This window comes from Lepus europaeus, chromosome 1 (assembly GCF_033115175.1).
Source record: "Lepus europaeus isolate LE1 chromosome 1, mLepTim1.pri, whole genome shotgun sequence".
NCBI lineage: Eukaryota > Metazoa > Chordata > Mammalia > Lagomorpha > Leporidae > Lepus > Lepus europaeus.
In genome coordinates, this window is record NC_084827.1 from 100418904 (window position 1) to 100441722 (window position 22819).

The window sequence follows — 22819 nt, forward strand, 5'->3', positions numbered from 1 at the left end:
TGGCCCCTGGCTTCATCCTGGGCCATCCCCAGCTGTGGAGGTCATTTGGGGAATGAACCAGCAAATAGAAAATATCTCTCTCTCCCTCCCTCTCTCCCTCTCTCTGTCCCTCACGATCTCCCTCTCTATCTCTTTACTTTTCAAATAAATAAATCTGTTTTAAAATGCATTAGAAAGTCCTAGGCAGAATGAAAAGATTGGGCTATCAGCTTGAACTCTAAACTGAATTAATCTCTTTAAATTCTGAGTTTATTTGCATATCATTATTCCTGCTTAATAAATTTGAATAATCAAATACAGATGCAATCAGAGGAATATCATTAGCAGAAAATAATTTCCTTGATCCATTGGAAACTTGCCATTGTTTATTTCTACTCTACCAATGGTCTTATACTTTAAAGTTAATTGTGCTATTCGAAGAATTTTATATGCCATCCATGCCCCTGAAAAATATTTGACAACTTAAAACAGAATAAAATGCCCTTCAAATCAGTTACGCTCATGGGAATCCCACTGTCATACAAGGTTACCTAGTTTCTGTAAAATACTTCTTAATTCTGATAAGTAGCAATAAAGGCAAAAAGTTATTTTTCAAGGAAAATCCACCCTACAATGGGAAGAAAAAGAGGGTTGGAGATGTTTTACCAGGAAGAAGCAGTAAGAATTTAAGTTGAACTCATTCACTGAACATACTAAGTACTTTGATCCTATCTGTTTCACTTATACATGCATAGAAAGTGACAGCTTTCTGCAAATAAGGCATCTCAAATACGAGATTTAAGCCAGGAGAAGAGCTTACCTGTGTATATTTTGCATTTAAGAAACCCTCAGGTTTTCATGTACAGTATCTTGGGTAATTTCTCAAGGAACCCATGTTTCATGGTAGCATTAATGCATTTTAAAAGCTGAGTTAGTCACATAAATTACTACACAACAACAAAAAGAAAAGAACTGAAGTCCGTATCTTCACTCATGTTTTTAAACTGTTGTTGTAATCAGAGGGACTTGGACATAGTTTGAATTTCCATCTTTAATTACAAATGTAGATGGATATGTGCTGGGGATGAGGGAGTGGTAGAATCTATGTCCAACAGGTTCACTGTTCTTTCTAGTTGTCACTCATTTATATAATTGATGCTGTGGGTCCCTTGTCCAGATTGCCTTTAATAGCTGGAGTTCCCATCAGAAAGATGCTGAGTCTTGTCTGATAACTCATAGATGCCCCTCTCTTCTCCAGAGAACCACCAATAACTAACAAGGGTTACGAAAGGCCAGCTCACTTGCTTCCACAAGGGGTCAAGTCTCTGCTCTCGCAGTGAAACTTCATAGGAAGATTAGGGTCACTTTGTCCAATTCCCACTGTCTGGTCATTTTCCTTACCTACTGTGCTGCCTTCACAACCCATCTCCCTAAAAATCCCTTGTTTTAGGAATTCTTGTTTCAGCTTTGTATCTACAGAACCCAACCTAGGAAAATCTACAAGCAATCTTACCCATAATTCTCAACAGTAATTTAAACCTTTTGGTGAATGGAGTACTTCTAAACTAATTGCTCTGATGAGCTCTCCCACTGAATGGTGGTGGAAAATTGTGACAGTCCTCAAAGAGAAAGTGTGAACAGCAAACATTTGCAGAAGTGCTTTTCAGATGAAAGCATTCATTAAGCAACGTACACTGCTATAAATAAATACAGCAGCAGGAGAATTTGTGGCACTCAGTGCATTTTTATACATTGCATGAATGTATTAATTAGGTGCCATTTTAGTGATCACATTAAATCCACTTAAACCTGTGAAACAATTATAAAACATTAAAAGCAAATATTTCAAACCAAGGACACCATGAACAGTCATCACATCCATTTTGACCTTCTTGTTGATTTCGGAAGCTTCATGTCCCAACAGCTTTTTCTAGTTTCCACAATTACACAAATTGGAAGTCATTTTTCTAGTGCATGTAGAATAAAAGTGAAAAATATGCTCAAAGAAAATAACATAAATACCCATAGTGCTATCATTTTTAGAGAATTTATAGCAGTTCCCAGAGCTGCAGGCTTAAATTTTGAGGCAAATATTCACATGGGCAATAATAATGGCCCAGCCATAGATTTCTTTTCTTTCTTTCTTTCTTTCTTTTTTTTTTTTTTTTTTGACAGGCAGAGTGGACAGTGAGAGAGAGAGAGACAGAGAGAAAGGTCTTCCTTTGCCGTTGGTTCACCCTCCAATGGCCGCTGCGGCCGGCGCACCGCGCTGATCCGAAGGCAGGAGCCAGGTGCTTCTCCTGGTCTCCCATGGGGTGCAGGGTCCAAGCAGTTGGGCCATCCTCCACTGCACTCCCGGGCCACAGCAGAGAGCTGGCCTGGAAGAGGGGCAACTGGGACAGAATCCAGTGCCCCGACCGGGACTGGAACCCGGTGTGCCGGCGCCGCAAGGCAGAGGATTAGCCTATTGAACCGTGGCACTGGCCCCAGCCATAGATTTCTGTCAGAATGCTGCTTGTGAGGAAGGGAGAAAACTGGCATCACAGCATACATCCCCTTACACACAGAGCCTTTGGACAATAAAAACCCAAGAGGCATTTTTAAACCTAATAGCCTCTTCACCACAACAAAGTAGCCATTTTCTGGAAACATGGCCTTAAACCTCTAAAATAAAATAAAATCCAATGCTTTCTGCATTTTTAAGTCTAAACCTAGACATTTATCTTTCCTAATCTAACCCTCATTTTTCCTTTGTACAGAAAAAAATCCATATAAAGTGGCTGAGACGAAAGTTAGCTTTTACCTTTCAAAGTTCTTGCTTTGCTGTGCTGATGATGATAATGACAGAATTAGCTAAATTACAAAGGGTGAATAATATCCTGAACCCTTAACTTCTTTGAAATTATACAGTCATTTTTTTTGAAATTCACAAAGAAAATCTTGCAGAAAACGTAATTATACTAAATTTTTTACAATTAGGAAAATAACAGTAGGTTAAAAACAAGTTAGCAAGTTTCTGCAACTTCTTTTTGTCCATTCAACTTCTCTAAAGTTCTTGGTAATTTTTGTTTTTTATGATAGCACACCACAATGCTTAAAGCTTGCAGGTTTATCGAGCATGCTTAACACTTCAGGAAATTTCAGCCTGAAGAAAGATGAGGTTTCACCACTCAATCCCACTTGCCATCCCTACACCAAATACTGAAATCCACAGAAGTCAACATTGGAGAAACCCTGCAAGATATAGGTACTGGCAAAGACTTCTTGGAAAAGACCCTGGAAGCACAGGCAGTCAAAGCCAAAATTAACATTTGGGATTGCATCAAATTGAGAAGTTTCTGTACTGCAAAAGAAACAGACAGGAAAGTGAAGAGGCAACCGACAGAACACAAAAAAGATATTTGCAAACTATGCTACAGATAAAGGGTTAATAACCAGAATCTACAAAGAGATCAAGAAACTCCACAACAACAAAACAACCCACTTAAGAGATGGGACAAGAACCTCAATAGACATTTTTCAAAAAAGGAAATCTAAATGGCCAACAGGCACACGAAAAAATGTTCAAGATCACTAACAATCAGAGAAATGCAAATCAAAACCACAATGAGGTTTCACCTCACCCCGGTTAGAATGGCTCACATTCAGAAATCTACCAACAATAGATGCTGGCGAGGATGTGGGGAAAAAGGGACACTAACCCACTGTTGGTGGGAATGCAAACTGGTTAAGCCACTAAAGAAGTCAGTCTGGAGATTCCTCAGAAACCTGAATATAACCCTACCATTCAACCCAGCCATCCTATTCCTTTGAATTTACCCAAAGGAAATTAAATTGGCAAATAAAAAAGCTGTTTGCACCTCAATGTTTATTGCAGCTCAATTCACAATAGCTAAGACCTGGAATCAACCCAAATGCCCATCAACAGTAGACTGGATAAAGAAATAATGGGACATGTACTCTATAGAATACTATACAGCAGTAAAAAAAAAAAAAACGAAACAAAACAAAAACAAAAACAAAAAACAATGATCCAGTTATTTGCAACAAAATGGAGGATCTGGAACATATCATGTGGAGTGAAATAAGCCAGTCCCAGAGGGACAAATATCATATGTTCTCCCTGATCAGTGACAACTAACCAAGCACCAAAAAGGGAAATCTGTTAAAGTGAAATGGACACTATGAGAAACAGTGACTTCATCAGCCCTTGTCCTGACTGTTGATGTACAACTTAATACTTTATCCCTTTTAGTATTTTTTTGTTGTTGTTCTACTTAATACTATTGGCTGAACTCTGTAATTAACACACAATTATTCTTAGGTGTTTAAATTTAACTGAAAAGTGATCTTTGTTAAGTATAAGAGTGCAAATAGGAGAGGGAGCAGATGTACAATTTGGGACATGCTCAAGCTGACTTGCCCCACATGGTAGAATTAGAAATGTGCCAGGGTAATCCAATTCAATCCCATCAAGGTGGCATGTACCAATGCCATCTCACTAGTCCAAGTGATCAATTTCAGTTCACAATTGATCATAATGATAGATCTAAGAGTCAAAGGGATCACATAAACAAGACTAGTGTCTGCAAATACTAACTGATAGAATCAAAAAGGGAGAGAACGATCCAACATGGGAAGCGGGATACACAGCAGACTCATAGAATGGCAGATGTCCTAAGCAGCACTCTGGCCTCAGAATCAGCCCTTAAGCCATTTGGATCTGGCAGAAGAGCCCATGAGAGTATTTTAGGCATGGAAAGCCAAGACATTCTGGAAAAAAAATAAAGAAAAAGAAAAAGAGACCTAAATGAAAGATCTCTGAGAGTGAGATCCCAGTGGAAAGAACAGGCAATCAAAGAAGGAGGTACCTTTCTCTGAAGGGAGGAGAGAACTTCCACTTTGACTATGACTGTGACTAAATGAGATTGGAGTTGGCAAACTCAAAAGGCTTCCATAGCTTTGGCAACTCATGACAAGAGCCTAGGGTGATTACTGAGGCCATAAACAAGAGCGTCAATTTGTTAAGTCAACAACAGCAGTCACTGTGCACTTACTCCTCATGTAGGATCTCTGTCGTTAATGTGTTGTCCAATGTGAAGTAATGCTATAACTAGCACTCAAACAGTATTTTTCACTTTGTGTTTCTGTGTGGTTGCAAACTGTTGACATCTTTACTTAATATATACTAAATTGTTCTTCTGTATATAAAGAGAATTGAAAATGAATCTTGATGTGAATGGAAAGGGAGAGGGAGCGGGAGTGGGGAGGGTTGCGGGTGGGAGGGAAGTTATGGGGGGGGGCATTGTAATCCATAAGCTGTACTTTGAAAATTTATATTTACTAAATAATAGTTTAAAAAAAATACCATTTGGGACATCAGCATCTCATATCAGAGTGTGCAGCCACAGTCAGGCAGATGCTTACCCTACTATGCCCCAGGGCCAGCCCATTCCCCAACCTTTCAGAGACTTAGTTAGCCAAGAATAAATTAATTTATTCTTATGTATGTGGAAAAGTTATGGAGTAACAAAAAAAAATACTGAAGTCCACAAAAGTCAATTGATTACGATTTCCTAGGAAGTGACTAAGCAAAGAATGCGGATCACAAGGACCCAGGCTGACTACCTCTGTTATTCTACCTGTTCGAGTCATTCCAAAAACCTTAAATTCACTGACAATTTAGCTCCTGGTTCCCCTGACAGTCGTATTTAAACCACTTCCCTCTGGTACTGGTTCCACGAAATTTAAATACATTTGGGGACAGGGTTGGAGTAAGTGTTGCAAACAGAATCCATAAGGATAAACAAGTCTATGAAACTAAACATTCCGTTTACACACAGGCTCAGAGCTGTTTGATGTTTTCTCAGGGTGGAAGGCACTTTCTAGGCAAATGGTCCTTGGTGCCTTCTGAAGCTAGCTAATGGACCTATCAGATCTGAGCGCTGCCGGGGTTGTGGCACTTGTCCATGTGACTCTCACCTAAAGGATAAACCCTCTTAATGTGTATAACAGTGTCAGGAGACACGCCATGCTCCTCCACTAAGATGCAAGGTTGCAGGGGCCATCAATGTATTAACATGGATAAACAATAGCTCTGTCACAATCCCCTTGTCTCACTGCACAAGATCTGACCCTCTGGAAAACACAACTCTACCTCACTTGTCAATGTGCTTCTTCCAAATCAGATGCATCCAAACACAGTCTGAGCAATTTGGCTCCTGAAATTGTCTTCTTCCCTACTAGACTAGATCTACCCCCATCCCATTGTCTACATATGAATCCTTAAAAGAACTTTTTTTAAAATTATTTTCATTTTTACTTGAAAAGCTGGGGATGGTGTGGGAAGAAAGAGATCTTACATCTACTGGCTTAGTCTACGGATGCCTGCAACATCCAGGGCTGGGCCAGGTTGAAGCCAGGATCCAGGAACTCCATTCAAGTCTCCTATCTGGGTGACAGGGACCCAACTACTTGAGCCATTATCTGCTGCTTCCTTTGATGCACATTAGCAGGTAGCTGCATTAGAAGCAAAGTGGCCAGGACCCAACCAGGCACACTGATATGGGATACAGGCATCCCAAGTGTCAACTTAGGCTGTTGTACCAAATGCCCATCCCTAAATATAAATCTTTGATCTTCAGTCTGGTTTCCAGGCAACTCTCTGGTCCCAGACTCATTTCTGAACAACAGAATCTGCTCCTTTGTAACTTCTCCTATTTCTAGAAGATCCATTCCCACTGATAGTTCTAATCTCCAGATTCCTGGGTTCCACTCAGTCTGGCTACTCAGCTGGAAACTGACAACCAAAATAAAGTAGATTTCCAACAGCATGGTCAAAACCTATTGAATTGAATAATAATAACAAAAAAGTGACCCACAGAGTAAAGCAAGAACTTGCATCAGCTAAAATTACATTCTTCTGAGAAGTAAAAGCAAAGTGAAAATTTGTCAGGGTTCTAAAAGGAATGGCTGAATTTCCTTTTAAGATTATTTATTTGAAAGTTTCACACACACACACACACACACACAGAAGAGGGGGAGGGAGAGTGAGAATATACATCCACTGATTAATTTGCCAGACGGCTGTAATGGCCAGAGCTGGACCAGGCCAAAGCCAGGAGCTTCATCAGGGTCTCCAAAGTGGGTGGGGAGGCCCGAGCACCTGGGCCATCCTCTGCTGCTTTTCTCAGACCATTATCAGGGAGCTGGATCAGAAGTGGAGTAGCCAGAACTTGAATCGGTACCACACAGGATGCTGGTGTCACAGGTGGCAGCTTTTCCCACTATGTCACAACACTGGCCCCCCAGAATTTCTTACAGAATGGATTAGGGAGGGAATCTGATCAGAAGAGGATGCTAATGATTTATTTGAAACCTGCTCTTTACAAATACTGAGCAGACTCTTGCATTCAGATTTTTTTAGTTTAATATATAGAAAGCTTAATATTTTACTTAGTATATTTTTAAAGGCAGTGGGAATGAAGGGCATCCACTTAAACAGCTCTCCTCTACCACTATTTAAGGAGAAACTACAATTTCTAGTGGAAGTTTTGAAATAATATAATCAAATCAAGATAAAACAGCTTGTTTAAAATGTAATGGCTCAGCCTAGGAAGCATCACAAAAAGGAAGTTGTAGGAGACAATGCCCCTTTCCCAGCTTCAGCCTCACCAGCGTGCTGATTTTATGCAGGATGTACCCCCCCACACCTTCTTCCCCATTTCAGGGAGAGTGTGCCCCATCCACAAACCTGGGAGTGAATTTGATGGACCTCGAGCCATTCACAAACATCCATTCACAAGTTTTCAATTTCTTTAGCCAGTGTCTGGAAGGAGCACAGCAAAAGGATCCAATTCTAGTCAATGAAATGTGGGAGGACATCTTCTAAGCAAAGCTTTTCCAGCTCCTCAGAGTCACAAAGACAGAAAGGCCCCTTTCTAGGCCCTGGGTGTTGTGAAACTGCTTCAGTCATCTGGCAGGAGGCCATCTAACCTGCAGGAATGTGAGGCAAGAACGGCAGAAATCCCAATCACATTGGACTTGGACTTCTCGAACCCTGGACTTCTTAAATAGGAGACTGCTCTGCTATTTAAGTGACTTTAAGATGGGTCGAGAATTAAAGCTAAAGATATCCTAACCCCTAGCTAGCTGAAGAAAGAGCAATGACTTTTTAGATGTCCTCGTGTCCTAATATGGATTTGGAAAGAAAGGATTACAAAGGCTGTGGAGATGAAGAGACCAGTACCTAAAGTAATAGACACTCCTCAATCAACCAGGGGCAGACAAATGTGCAAAACCAAGGGCCATTTTGAAGATAAGACAAAGCACACCTAAACTCAAATGAATAGATTCAGTAAAGACAAGATCATATACAAATACATTATTTGATCTAACTTTTAAAAAAATCTTTATATTGAGCCAAATTCTGTCCCCATGTTAGTACTTTCCTCTTTACCACACTTTAAAATGTCCCTGCCCCTACCCCCCAAAAAAGTAAAGTTGCATACAGTTACTTTATGTAGATATTATTACTTAATTTTTTACTTCCAAAAGCAAGAATAATAAAACTGGCCAACTTCAGCAGGATGCTATGAGGAAAAATTTAATTAACCATCACCAGAGCTTCTGAAATTTTAATTGCCACATAAAAATGCTGTAACATCACCTCAAACCAACTACCAGTCATCATTATGAAATTATAAGAATGTATTAGAAGAATGTTCGCTTTTTCTTCTCAGTTTATTTTTTAGACATTAACAATGTTCAACTTTATGTTCTTTTATAGGCACTAGTATGGCAAATAAACATGAACCTGTGAATGTAGTAATTATAATTTCTAACACTACTAGTTCTTCATAGTGTCAGCTCTAATGATATGGTTTCCTCAAAGAATTATATTTTAACTGCAGTTGGATTTCAAGGTACAATGAGTAGGGAAAACTGGTTATGAGCAATTGACTTTGTATATAAAATAGATGTTATAATTTTTTTCACATCAAAATTGCATGATCTTGTCCATTGGAATTTTAATCTTGTCTTTGCATATAGCTACATATATTATCTTAATAACAAAGTCTATTTGTATCATCCAAGTCAAAAAATAACCAATGTCAATTGTCTTGGACACAAATCTGTCAAGCTGCTACGTTTCCATTTTCTCCAATTGATTTACTCAAGATTAATTTGATTTCATACCCAGTGAAGAACAGAAACCTCTTGAAAATTACTTTCAACCTTCCATCCTGTAAATACACAGATTTTTTCAGTCTCTTGAGTATTGAAAATGAAGCTTCTGTACCATCACACTCCATGGTCTCTTGCAGGAAAAATCACACTATGAAGCAGTAATACTAACAGTAAAGACTGTTGAACTAGGCGTTCATAGCCATAATCATGACTGACTTTTCACAAGTATGTAACATGCAAAGAATTAAGCAAAGGAAAACTCTAAGGCGAATTTGGGGAACCCTACAGAAATTGGACCCATTTTACCCCTTGATAAAAAATTCCACCATAACCAAGATAATTTAAAATGTATTTTATTCCCACAACAAAACCAACATAGATTGAATTAGCATCAATTGTGGTTTCTGGTTCAAAAAAGAGTAGTTGAAAATAATTACTGTGATTATTCTTGATGTATTTAAGGGAATGCTACTAAAGACACATGACAAAAATTAAATAATTGTTCACAGCTATTTACCCTCCCCAAAATTATAAATTATAACATCAGGTTGGACCATTATGTTGAAATATGTCAAGAGAAAATGGGAATTGCAGTGACCCAGGATGTCAGCTGAGTGGGTTAGACAACCAATGTGACCAAATGTACCCTGGAAGCAAAATAATTGTGCTGATGGTTATGAGGCTTTCTCTTCAGTAATCACCTTTGGCATACCAACAGCCCAGACTGGAAATGTAGAATCTGAGACTGGACATGCCCAGTGACTGAAACTTCACAACCCTTTTGAGACTACAGTCTCAGAGAGAAATGCCTCCTAGGAAAAAAAGGCTCCAGTGCTTTACTTTGTAAGCTCATCAAGTAAGCAAATGTCAGTTATCTATTTTGTTCCTTTCTTTCTCTTTATTCTGTCTTGTCTGTATCACGCAACAGTCACATATGTGAGCATTTGTTTATTTCAAATTAGGTCTAAAGAACACTACATGGGGCCACTTTTTGTTTCTTGGGTGTTGCTTTCAGATGATTCTATTTCATCTTTATTACCTCTAGAGCATATGGCTTACTTTGAAACAGAAAAAGGGCTTTTTGATAAAATTTATGCATAAAATACTTTTACATGAGGACAGTGAAAGAGCTATGCTACATAGAAAAAAACATATGAACAAGAAACTGGTGATATTTGCAAAGGACAACAATTTAGAGTGTCCTGATAACCATGTCCAGAAAATGAACCAAATGACATGAAGCCTACTTATGAAAATATAAATTGTTTTTAGTAGTTGAAAAAGCAATTTAGCCACGCTCTCAAAAGCCTTAGAAATGTTTTACACCCTTCCACCCAGCAATTTAGTTTCTAGGAATTCATCTTAAGGAATAATCATAGAATTACTCAAAATGCAGTGACAGGCCGGCGCCATGGCTTAACAGGCTAATCCTCCACCTTGTGGCGCCAGCACACCGGGTTCTAGTCCCGATTGGGGTGCCAGATTCTATCCCGGTTGCCCCTCTTCCAGGCCAGCTCTCTGCTATGGCCCGGGAAGGCAGTGGAGGATGGCCCAAGTCCTTGGGCCCTGCACTCGCATGGGAGACCAGGAGAAGCACCTGGCTCCTGGCTTCAGATCAGCGCGATGCGCCGGCCGCAGCCGCCATTGGAGGGTGAACCAACGGCAAAAAGGAAGACCTTTCTCTCTGTCTCTCTCTCTCACTATCCACTCTGCCTGTCAAAATAAATAAGTAAATAAAAATAAAAATGCAGTGACAAAGTTGTTCGTGCCAAGGTTTTCTAAACAAATATCAAAACATAGAATGAATAATTGCCCAAAAATAGGAAATGGGTTGAATTTATGTAGTACAATGATACATTGCAATGATATACATTTACTAACACATGACTAAAACATGAAGAAATATTTAATTGAAAGAAGGAATAATATTATATGATTTAAAACATGAAAAAATAGGTATGTGTTCAATATTTTTTCATTTTTATAAACAACATAAATATCTGAAATACATAAAATGTTATCAGAGGAACTCTCTGGGTACAGGAAATTTTAATTAAGTTTCCTCTAATTGCTTGCCTCTATTTTAAAAATAATTGTTTCTGTATTAAGAGAAAAATTTGTAAAAGAAAAAAGTCTTTAGGGTACTCACTAGTCAGCTTGAAATTTGCTAACAAATAGAGTACCTTGAAATAACAGTTGAAAAAATATGAAACTACGGGCATTGTATCTACAGAGGAGCCAAATTGTTAAATCACTGTGGATTTTAAATAAAATTTAGATTAAGATATCATAAAACAACAGAATATTAATTATAAACCAACATAAAATTTAATATGCCCATCAAACAATAAAGTAGAAATTACTATCACTGTAGCTGCTTCCACATATTGACTTCAGATCTGACATAGCTAAATGGAGCACCAGATAATTTTATCTCATCTGTATGATTAATTCATCCAAATGTTAGAAAACTAAAAAGCCACAATCTCATCCGAGTCTAAAACGAGCAACTAAACTTGTCTTCATGTTACATGTAGACCAAATAGAATCTAAATAACTTTGCAAAGTAAAGGTCAAGGTTCAGTTGCAGTCCTGTTGCTTTAAAAATGTGTTTTAGTAAAAGGGTATATCCAAGATGTTAGCCACTAGCTACATGGGCTCGATATTACACTTGATCTTAGTCAAAAGTTCCAGAAGTGATACGCATGGGGCTTGAAATGTGACTGCTCCAAAGTGAAATGTGTTAAGTATAAAATGCAGACCAAATTTCAAAATTTCATATAAAAAAAGAGAATGTAAAATATCTTATTAATAACCTTTAAATATTCATTATATGTTGAAATTATATTTACGAACTATTGAGTTAAAAGATGTCTCAAAAATAAATTTCACCTTTTTATTTTTAATTATTTGAACATCTAAAATTACATACGTAGTTAAATATACCAAATCCTTTCTTCCAGTTATTTTGAAATATATAAAACAATATTATTGATACAATCACCCTACTATGCAATGGAACACAGAATCTTATTCCTATTAACTCTGTACCCACTCACCAACCTCTGTCCAGCCTTTGGGAACCATTATTCTACTCTACTTTCATGAGATTGAGTTTCTTGGGTTTTACATAAGGGAGATCATGTAGTGTTTACCTTTCTGTGTCTACTTATCTCACTTAACTTAATGTCTTCATGTCATTTTTATGGCTACACAGGATTCCATTGTCTATATGTGCATTTTCTTCATTTATTCATTGATGGACATTTAGGCTGACCCATTTCTTGGCTATTGCAAATAACAGTGCTGCAATAAATGTAGCAGTACAGATACCTCTTTGACATACTGGTTTCATGTCCTTTGGGGATAGAATCAGTAGTGCAATTGCTAGGTCATATTGTGAGGTGTGGGATGGGCTAGTGGGCAGTTAGGCTAGTAAGGAGGCAGTTAGGGCAACTAGCTGTGCTTCGGTTTACCACAGTTAGACAGGATTGTAATCCTCGCCTCTGATTAGCTGTTATTCTGCTCTTCCCAGATTGGGTAAATCTAGATTTGATTTTCAGAAATAGGCCAATCAGAAAGACTCATTTCATGCATAAAAAGGGCCAATACTTGCAAGCTTCTTTGGCAACTCCTCCCTTGGAGCCCCTCTCTTGATTGGTGCAGCAGGAGGCTTCATGGTTTCAATAAATCTTGCTTTGCTCACTGTCCCTGTCTGCATGAAAATTTTTGACGTGAGACAAGAACCAAGATCACTCTCGTCCTCATCCTCACACAAAAATGTAGGAGTTATAGCCTTAATGTTTTTAAAGATTTATTTTATTCACTTGAAAGGCAGAGTTACAGAGAAAGATGGATAGACAGACAATCATCCATCTGATGATTCATTCCCCCAATGGATACAAAAGTCTGGCCTGGTCCAGGCCAAAACCAGGAGTCAGGGGCTTCACCTGAGTGTCCCATGTGGATGCAAGTGCCCAAGCACTTGGGCCATCCTCTGCTGCTTTCACAGGCCATTAGCAGGGAGCCAAATCCAAATGGTGCAGCCAGGACTCATCCAACACCTATTATGAAATGCCGGCAACGCGGCTCAATAGGCTAATCCTCCGCCTGTGGCACCAGCACTCTGGGTTCTAGTCCCGGTTGGAGCACCGGATTCTGTCCTGGTTGCTCCTCTTCCAGTCCAGCTCTCAGCTGTGACCCAGGAGTGCAGTGGAGGATGGCCCAAGTGCTTGGGCCCTGCGCCCACATGGGAGACAGAAAGAAGCACCTGGCTCCTGGCTTCGGATCAGCGCGGTGCACCGGCCACAGTGGCCATTGGGGGGTGTACCAATGGTAAAGGAAGACCTTTCTCTCTGTCTCTCTCTCACTGTCCACTCTGCCTGCCAAAAAAAATATATATATACATATATATACATATATATATATATATATATATATGTGCTGGCATCACAGGTAGCAGCTTTATCAACTACACCACAACAATATCCCCTCTTTCCTTAACTTTTTTAGGAGCCTCCATACTTTTTTCTGTAGTGGCTGTACTAACTTGCATTCCCATCAACAACATGTGAGTTCCCTTTTCTCTGTATCTCCAGTCTATCTGAAGCACAGCAACTGCCAAAATGGCCAGCTCGGTTCTGCTCAGCACCCTCCCACAGCTTCCCGTATTGCTTGGAGCAAAAGCCGACAACCCTAAAACGGCTACCCTAAAACTCCCACTCTTGCCCTTTCCTCTTGACCTTATCTCCTGATCTGTACCCTGCTCCTGCCATTCTTGCCTTACCAGGCAATACTCACACCTCAGTGAACATTTCAACACCAAATATCTGCTTAGCTGTCTCAATCCTTTACGACCTGACCTCAGTGTCACTTTCTCAACTAAACCTATCCCCTACTTGTACTCAAAATTGCACAGAAGGGTGGCTACAGAGAATGTGTTTTTTTTTTCAATTTTTTTCTATTTTTTGACAGGCAGAGTGGACAGTGAGAGAGAGAGACAGAGAGAAAGGTCTTCCTTTTTGCCGCTGGTTCACCCTCCAATGGCCACCATGGCTGGCACGCTGCGGCCAGCGCACCACGCTGATCCGATGGCAGGAGCCAGGTGCTTATCCTGGTCTCCCATGGGGTGCAGGGCCCAAGCACTTGGACCATCCTCCACTGCACTCCCTGGCCACAGCAGAGAGCTGGCCTGGAAGAGGGGCAACCGGGACAGAATCGGTGCCCCGACCGGGACTAGAACCCGGTGTGCCGGCGCCGCAAGGCGGAGGATTAGCCTATTGAGCCACGGCACCGGCCATCTACAGAGAATGTTAAAACACTGGAAGATAGAATTTTGAACGTTGTCACCATAAAGATATGTTGAAAGCTTGAGGCGACATTATTTATCCTGGAATTATACATGTATCAAAATATCACAAGACACTTCATAAATATGTGTAATTTCTAATACATGCATTTAAAAGTTTTTAATAAAATATTAATTGCACTCTATTTCTCACAACTCTGACACCTTCTGCATTGCCCACCCTAATCTGTTTGACATACTACTTGTTTGCTTCTAACACACTGCTGCAATTTACTTTTGTATTGTGTTTATAGTTTTGTATGTGTGTGTGTGTGTTAATTATTTATTTGAAAGACAGACTTAGAGAGGTAGAGAGAGGGGTCTTCCATCCACCAGTTCACTTCCCAAATGGCCACAAAAGCAAGAACTGAGCCTATCCAAGGCCAGGAGCTTCTTCTGGGTCACCTACATGGGTGCAGGGGCCCAAGGACTTGGACCATCTTCCATTGTTTTCCCAGGCACATTAGCAGGGAGCTGGATCAGAAGTGGAGTAACTAGGACTCGAACTGGTGCCCATATGGGATGATGGTGCTGCAGGCCAGGGCTTTAACGCACTGTGCCCCATGTGTGTATCTTTAACTTCATGAATACATGTGTTCATTTGTGCAAGTGTATGCTCAATAAATATTTGTTGAAAACATGAATGATAAGGCCGGCGCCACAGCTCACTAGGCTAATCCTCCGCCTTGCAGCACCGGCACACCGGGTTCTAGTCCTGGTCGGGGCACCGATCCTGTCCCGGTTGCCCCTCTTCCAGGCCAGCTCTCTGCTGTGGCCAGGGAGTGCAGTGGAGGATGGCCCAAGTCCTTGGGCCCTGCACCCCATGGGAGACCAGGATAAGCACCTGGCTCCTGCCATCGGATCAGCACGGTGCGCCGGCCGCAGCGCACCTACCGCGGTGGCCATTGGAGGGTGAACCAACGGCAAAAGGAAGACCTTTCTCTCTGTCTCTCTCTCTCACTGTCCACACTGCCTGTCAAAAAAAAAAAAAAAAAACATGAATGCTAAATCATCTCTTAACTATTCCATTCCTTTTTCCTTTTGGGTGTTAATCATTCAATCTAAGAAGTGTCTTTATACATTAGGGAATTGAATCTTTTGTACCTGATAAGTTGCTAGTATTTTCCTATTTGTTGATTAATCTTGACTCCTGACAATTATTTTCCTTAAATTCATTTTAGAATGTAAAATATTTTCATGTGGTTCAAGATGCAAATGGTACAATGAAAGGGGATTACAATGAAAATATTTCTTTATCTCACTCCCAGACTTATGCCTCCTCTCCCTAGAGGCAACAAGTAATATTGGCATTTGTGTGTCATCTCAAAGAAAAGCAAATATGTACATGTTTACCTTTCCCTCTTTTATACAATGTGCACCTCCTATTGCTTAACTTTATACCTTATCCTAGCCCTTGGATATTGTTCCATGTCTGTGTATGTAAGTTTCAACACATTTCTTAATGTGCAGGCTAATATTTTCTATGTATGCACAATAATCTAACAAAGTTACCCCTGTTAACATTAAATCTCTTTCTATATTTCTACCACAATAAATAAATTGGGGTACACATAATCAAATATACTTATGAGATATATTCTGGAGGCATGAAAAGTTTTGGAACAAAGGATATGTGCTTTGTGGTTTGACATGTTCCATTGCATTCTCTAGGAATAAGTAAATAATTATTAAATTAAATAAACTAAGCTTGAAAATGAAGAATAACTAGGGGTGGAAGGATTGTGACCCTATTGCCAACTATGGACTTCGGGTAACAGTTGCATTACATTTATTTGAAAATAACCAAAAACCCAAATCACAGGGGATTGAGAGAATAATGTTGATAAGTAGGCCCTGAAAACTTAGCAGTGAGGTAGTCTTCTCATGCAGTTCCAACAGGGCCCCAGCTCCATTTCTCAGGATCCTCTGTAGTCAACCCTCTCTTGTGAACCATCTTCCTTCATTCCCAGCATGGCTGCCAACAGATACCTCAACCATGTGCCCTCACAGTCACATCCATGTGGCAGAAGTGTCCCTACTCCTCAGAAGCATCTAACAAAAGTCCTCAGCTGAGCCTTGACTTGGGCCTCCTGCCCCTACCGTGAGACCCAAATGACTTGCTGTGGCATGAGAACATGAGGTTACACTGACTGGCACACATGCCCAGTGAGGGCCATCTTTGTACCTGGTGGTGGAGTCTTTCCAAGATAAACCAGTGAGCCACTATGAAATAGGGAAAATTTAAATAAATGCTGAGATTAACCGTGATGTCCACTGCCTTGAGTCCAATGAAAGCTTCTTAGTTTAAAATGCTTCCCAGATAATTCAACTATTTTGTAGCATAGAACTGTACAACTAATCAATACATTCACACTCCGAAGAGTATACACTTACATGTATACAGTCTATATGAATTCTCATGAGACCTAACTAGAACCACAAGATGAAACGGTCTTATCAATGTAATGGTGGATCTTGGGAAATTAAAAGCCCAATTAATATAATAATTAAATAATTATGATATAATTATTATCATATGACTCATAATTAATATCATAATTCATTGTGCTAGTTAAAATAGTATACTCTCTGCCCCTTTCTAGCCACTAATGACTGTTGCCCACCTTCAAAGAACCATTCCTCATTGATTTTTTTTTTTGCTGATGCTTCATTATAAACTGCCAGCATATTTACAAAATGTTTTCTTCAGTGGATGCTTGCAAGTGATTTTTATTTGGTTAGAGTACGTATATATATATCCCAAACACTCTGAAAGGAAGCCATATTCTAGACTCAGCTGTCAAGTTGAAGGAGTTTAGCAGAGACCACAGTAACTCACGGATTATTCAATACATATTCATCAAGTAAAACAATCATCACTGATGTAAGATGTATTCAGAGTAATTAGATATGGCAAGAAGACTATTAAACTAGGATTTATGAACCCGATAGTCCTCCAAAGTACATTCCTTCTGCTTCCATAGCATGTCTCCAAGTCTCTCTTCATTGTTCTCATTTTCAACTCAACTCAACTGAACAATCACTTCTTTAGAAGATGCTCTGTGTCAGAATGTGTTAGGTGCTAAGAACACAAATATAGCTAATAAATTACTTCTCCTCAAGCGATTTACAGTCTAGTCACTTAATCACCCTTATTAGAAGGCCCCCTTTACCCACTTTCTGCCTATTCTAACTCTACCCATTCTTCAAAGTTCATCATGAATTCTATTTCCTTCATCAGGCCTTCATAAGCTATCCTATCCTCAATGCTTCTTCCCTCTACAGAAATCTTTGCATGTACTGTGTATTCACCTACTTCTCTACTTAGCTCTCAGTAATCTCAATGTAGCTTTGAATCCCAACATTTTCTGAGTAGCACAGTATTGCAAGAAGGAAGAGCAAAAATAGAGTTCAGATTAAAGGAAGGAAAGAAGGATAGGTCTTACTTAGTCTTTGCAGTCAGAAATGGCTTGTCACTAACTCCATATTTAGAAGCTGTTAACCTGGAAACAACCCAATCTCTAGCAGCTTTCTCAGGGGGACACAGAGCCATCTGGGAGGACAGATCATGGCCAGCCAACCTGCTGTGAAGGGACAGAGTCAGGTTTACCTTCACAACCACACTTCATCAACCTCATTACAATGTCTGCCCCCACCTCCAAACAAAAACTGCTTTCCTCTTGCTTGATGAGTTTCAAAATCATTTTAACAAGGCTGGGATGGGGAGTGGGGAGATAATGTTCATTTTGCAATCAGAGACCTAAGCTAAGTGTATGGTTAATACTTAGACTGTGACTGAGTTATAAGAAAGTATAATCAGCAAATGTAAGTAATGTATTACTCATTTCTCAGTTGTATTGCAAGATAAGAGGGAAAAAAGGAAAGGAGAGGGGTAGAGAGTGCAGCTGTCGGGAGACCAACAGATGTCTGACAAGTAGGAACACAGGAACAAACCCACAGAGATACAGGAAGAAATCTATGGTCAGCAAAGCTTCTTCGGGCTTTTCCTAGGACTCATTCTACTTGCCTCCAGTGCACTGAGACAAGTAGGAGCTCTAGCTGAAGAGTCTGAACCAAAGAACTACCAAAACCAAGAACTCTACTGCATAGGATTTAAGGCTTTCCTTATTATTTATGTCCTAACACAAATAATTTCAGAAAGAGAAGCTGCATACCCAAGCAATTCATAAGAAATATAAACATTTGTCATATCCAGTGTCTTTCATTCAAGGATTATAATTTCTTATTTTTACTATAAATGTATCCCATCAATAGTCTTCCTTTCTTCTTAGATATACATTCTTTGAGGAAAACATTGAACTCAGTAGAACAACAAAAAACTTCTCTCCTACAAAACATCTTCTAGAAAGACTACACAGAGAGCACTGAATAAGGTAGACCACAGATCTGACTTAAGGTGGCATTTTTAATTTGTTCTTTAAGTAAATTTTAACAAAGTAAACACTAGAGAAGCCAGCCACTGCCAAAACTGAATTTTAAATCACTCAACATTTTACATGCCATCCAGAAGAAGATTGTCATTATCAGGATACAACCGAAGGTATATTTTCTATTAAAAAAAAAGTATGAAACATTCACAAAGAAGCTTTTTTGTTACATTTGAAAACGTACTATGTGTTCACCACAGAACAAAACCACAATTGATCACAAGTAACATAATTCCATGGGTACATTTTCCATTGTAATCATTTCTTAGTGTTGATATTAAAATGTTTACTGCAGAGAGCTTTCATATCTTAAACTAAAAATTCATCATTACTGAAAACTCATATTTAAAAAATATCTCTTACCTGTGCTGTAAAGGCTTCAGAAAGAGGAATATTTCCATTTTGTTTCAGCCTGGTAATTATCTTAATCATTCCATCAAGGGAATTATTTTGAGGAGCGGGAAAACCTCTCCATTCAACAAATCATCAATCTAAACATTTATTGACTTTATTCCAATCATAATTATGAAACAATACATCAGAAGTAAACTAACACTGAATTAAAAAAAATTTAATGTAAGCAAATCTACAGAATTCAAGCAGTTTTATCACCTGAATATGTCTTCCAACTGCTGATCAGCAGCTTGAAGTTTCTTTCGATATTTCTCTGTAAAGTTACAGAACTCATTAAGGATCGCAGATTTCAACTCAGGATATGGGCAGTCCAAAGCTTCTAATTCAGTGGGAAGTTCACTTAGCAGGTTAGTTTTCTCTTCCAAAGAATGAGCCAGTATCTGAAAAGAGAACAAAGATATGATTATTTGATTCCACGTAAATGACAAATTGACAACTAAGTCACTAGCTGCACCACACTCACTTTCATATTCCAGTCTGAAAGATCAGTTTCTATTTCCTGTTGCTCCAGGCTAAGTCTTTCGAAGACAGCTTTCAATTGTTTCTTCACAAAGTCAACCTGTAGGACATTTGGACAAGAAGTATGCAAATTATTGCAGTTCATCCAATATTTAGATTGAAAGACACAGAATTAATCTCAAGAGCCAATAAATGATGAAAGTCCATTTGGGGACCTTTGGGAAGAGCTTAAAAAATTCCAGCAAAGTCATTCTTGTGGGACAAAGTAGCCTCAATGAGGCCTGTAGACACGCAATGCACACATGGGCTCTGGTGGGCGTAACCAGCTGCACCCACATGTGCATGTTGCTTGGGGAAGACAATCATCAGTTGTGTTTCTTTTTTTTTTTTCCAACTTTTATTTGATAAATATAAATTTCGAAAGCACAACTTTTGGATTATACTGACTTTTCCCCCATAACCTCCCTCCCACCCACAACCATCCCATCTCCCTTTCCTTTGCTGGCATCCTTGCCTCATCCCCAGGGGAACATGGATTTTAAAATTTTTACTGTTATTCGTGGAAACGATATTACAGAATAACTGGGAAAAAATGAGAAATACAAGTTATCTAAAACCCTGCACCTGATGTAACTACACTTACGGGCCTCATGCTACCCTGAGCGAGGCAGTCAGCAAAGTGACACACAAAAATCCATGAGCAAGTATCAGGAGGTGGGAAAGGATGAAAAACAGGGCTAGGAGAAGGAGTGGCTATGGCTTCTCAGGACAGGCCTCTCAGGGGACGGAACACTGAAGCCGAGACCTGCATGGCAGACAGTGCCATGGATGGGACAGAGGGGACAGCCAGTGCAAAGGCCCTGAGACAGGAATGAGCCTGGCTTGTAGGAGGCATGGAAAGAAAAAGAATCCTTGCGACAGATCTTGTGGGGAAGGGTCAGCGACAGGTGGGAGATGTGACTGGAGAGGCAAGAAGAAACCCGAAGAATGGGAGAACTTAGGGGCCAGCGTCAGCCCAAAGGAGATCCCAGCAACAGGATAACTGCATCTCCGCCCCCCTGGAAGTGGAATCCCAGAAGGCACTGGGAGGAGGAGCAGGAATGAAGGCAGGGAGACCAGTAATTGGGTCACTGTTCTATCCCAGGTAGAAATGCGCATTCTGGGGCAGATTGGGGTATTATTTCAGCTCTGTGGCATACACAGACTTCCCTCATCCTCTGTTTAAATACACAAGACACATGTTTGATTCTTATCTCAAATGGCTCCAGAAGGGACAAAAATAAAACACTATATTGTCAAGAATAAAGGCAACACACTGACCTCTTGCAGTGCTTTCGCTGAGTTAACTTCAGTGTGGGGGTGTGAAGGCCGAAAGATGTGAGGCTCCCTGTGCTTGAGATCTGCCCTCAATTGCTGAATGGGGTTGATCACATTCTTAAGGAATGTGCCCCATTGTTCTGATAACTCTTGTTCTATAGTGAACCAACATGGAATCAAGGAAACATTAGAGTTCAGACTTTTTATTTCATCAGAAAAAATAAACATCAGTTAATAGTAAAAGAACATGAAGTCATTGGCCCACTATCGTTCTTTAAAACATAACTGTAATCTAAACGTAATATCAAAAACTCACCAAAATTTTTAAGGTCACAAAGACATTCATTTCCAACATTCTCTTCATTGAGAAAGCATTTTATTTCAGATTCAGTTTTGGTTCTGAAATAGACATGATCATAATCACCTTTTTTTAAAAAAAATCATAAACACACATAGATTTAAAAATAGCTGGTAACCGAAATATTCAACCTAATGTGGGCTTTGGGCGTTGGTCCATTTCCTCAGGTCATATGCTGAGTCTCCAAATGGGTTAAGAACTTGCTGGACACTAGATGAAGGGGAGCATAAGGCTGAGGCAGAAGGAACAGCACCAGCAAAGGCCCACACTTGGCAGATCCTGCACTACCTCAGGTGGAGAGAGCCAGGGCATCAGGAGACCACTGAAGGAGATCAAGCAGCTCTCACTCTGTTTCAGAAAGACTCCCAAGGCAGAAAGTTAGACTGAAAGGAGGGGCAAACGAAAGGGGGGACACAGTGAGGGGACTAGGCAAGCCTGGACTGACAAGGTTATCTTAAGAGTTCAGAAGTGGGAGCAAGTGTTTAACCTAGCTGTCCAGATACCCTCCTCAGAATTCCTGTGCTCAATTCCCTACTCGGGTTCCTGACCCCAGCTTCCTTGTAAGGAAGACCCTGGGAGCTGGCAGTGACCACTCGAGTAGCTGTATTCCTGCCACCCACTTGGGAGACTGGCCTTGACGTTCCACCTGCTGGCTTTGGCTTGGCCCAGCCCTGGGCATTGTGGGCATTTGTGGAGTAAACCAGTGGATCGGAACTTGTGCTGTCTGTCTGCACCTCTTTCTCTCTGCCTCCCAAGGTAAAAAATAGTAAGTTTAGAAATAAAAAAAAAAGAAATAATGAAATTCTGAAAGAGGGACATTAAAGCAGAAGTGTATTTTATCTTCATGCAATTATAAGGGTAACAAATTTTAATTATCTTTTACTATGTTTTCTAAATACAATCATTGATAGAGTAAATCATAACCAGTTATAAATGGGCACCCAAACATAGTCTTTTGCTTGCTTATGGCAGATTCAATTAAACCACAGAAAAGAGTCTTGATTTATTAGTATTAAAATTTATTTTTATATTTTATATTATATATTTATAATATATTTTTATATTTGATCATATACCATATTATTAAAATAGTATAAAATAATAGCAACAATTGTAATATTTTAAGAAAATTTTCAGTTTTTTGCAGATATGTTTCTAGCCTTTGTCTACACTGTTCACATTTTATAAAGTTGTAATAATAAGTAGAACCCAGGAGTTGGGGTGGGTTGGGGAGGAGCTGTTGAACTCCTAGATCAAGGAATGCCGGAGTTAGGTCTTTGTGCTGCAATCCCAGCTGCATAAAACTGA

General features: G+C 39.7%; 1 protein-coding gene across 3 annotated transcripts in view; it reads right to left on the reverse strand.

The window, feature by feature from the left end:
• The window catches only part of CCDC148 (coiled-coil domain containing 148), a 288961-nt gene that overhangs the window by 164151 nt on the left and 101991 nt on the right, over positions 1 to 22819 (reverse strand). For 2 of the 3 annotated variants that reach the window (XM_062187023.1, XM_062187013.1), the window contains exons 4-7: positions 21470 to 21552; positions 21157 to 21308; positions 19841 to 19936; positions 19576 to 19757 (exon numbers count right to left, since the gene is read on the reverse strand). In XM_062187023.1, the coding sequence (XP_062043007.1) occupies positions 19576 to 19757; positions 19841 to 19936; positions 21157 to 21308; positions 21470 to 21552 (513 nt within the window). The remainder of the gene's footprint in view (positions 1 to 19575; positions 19758 to 19840; positions 19937 to 21156; positions 21309 to 21469; positions 21553 to 22819) is intronic. The other variant, XM_062187032.1, reaches the window with a different exon arrangement.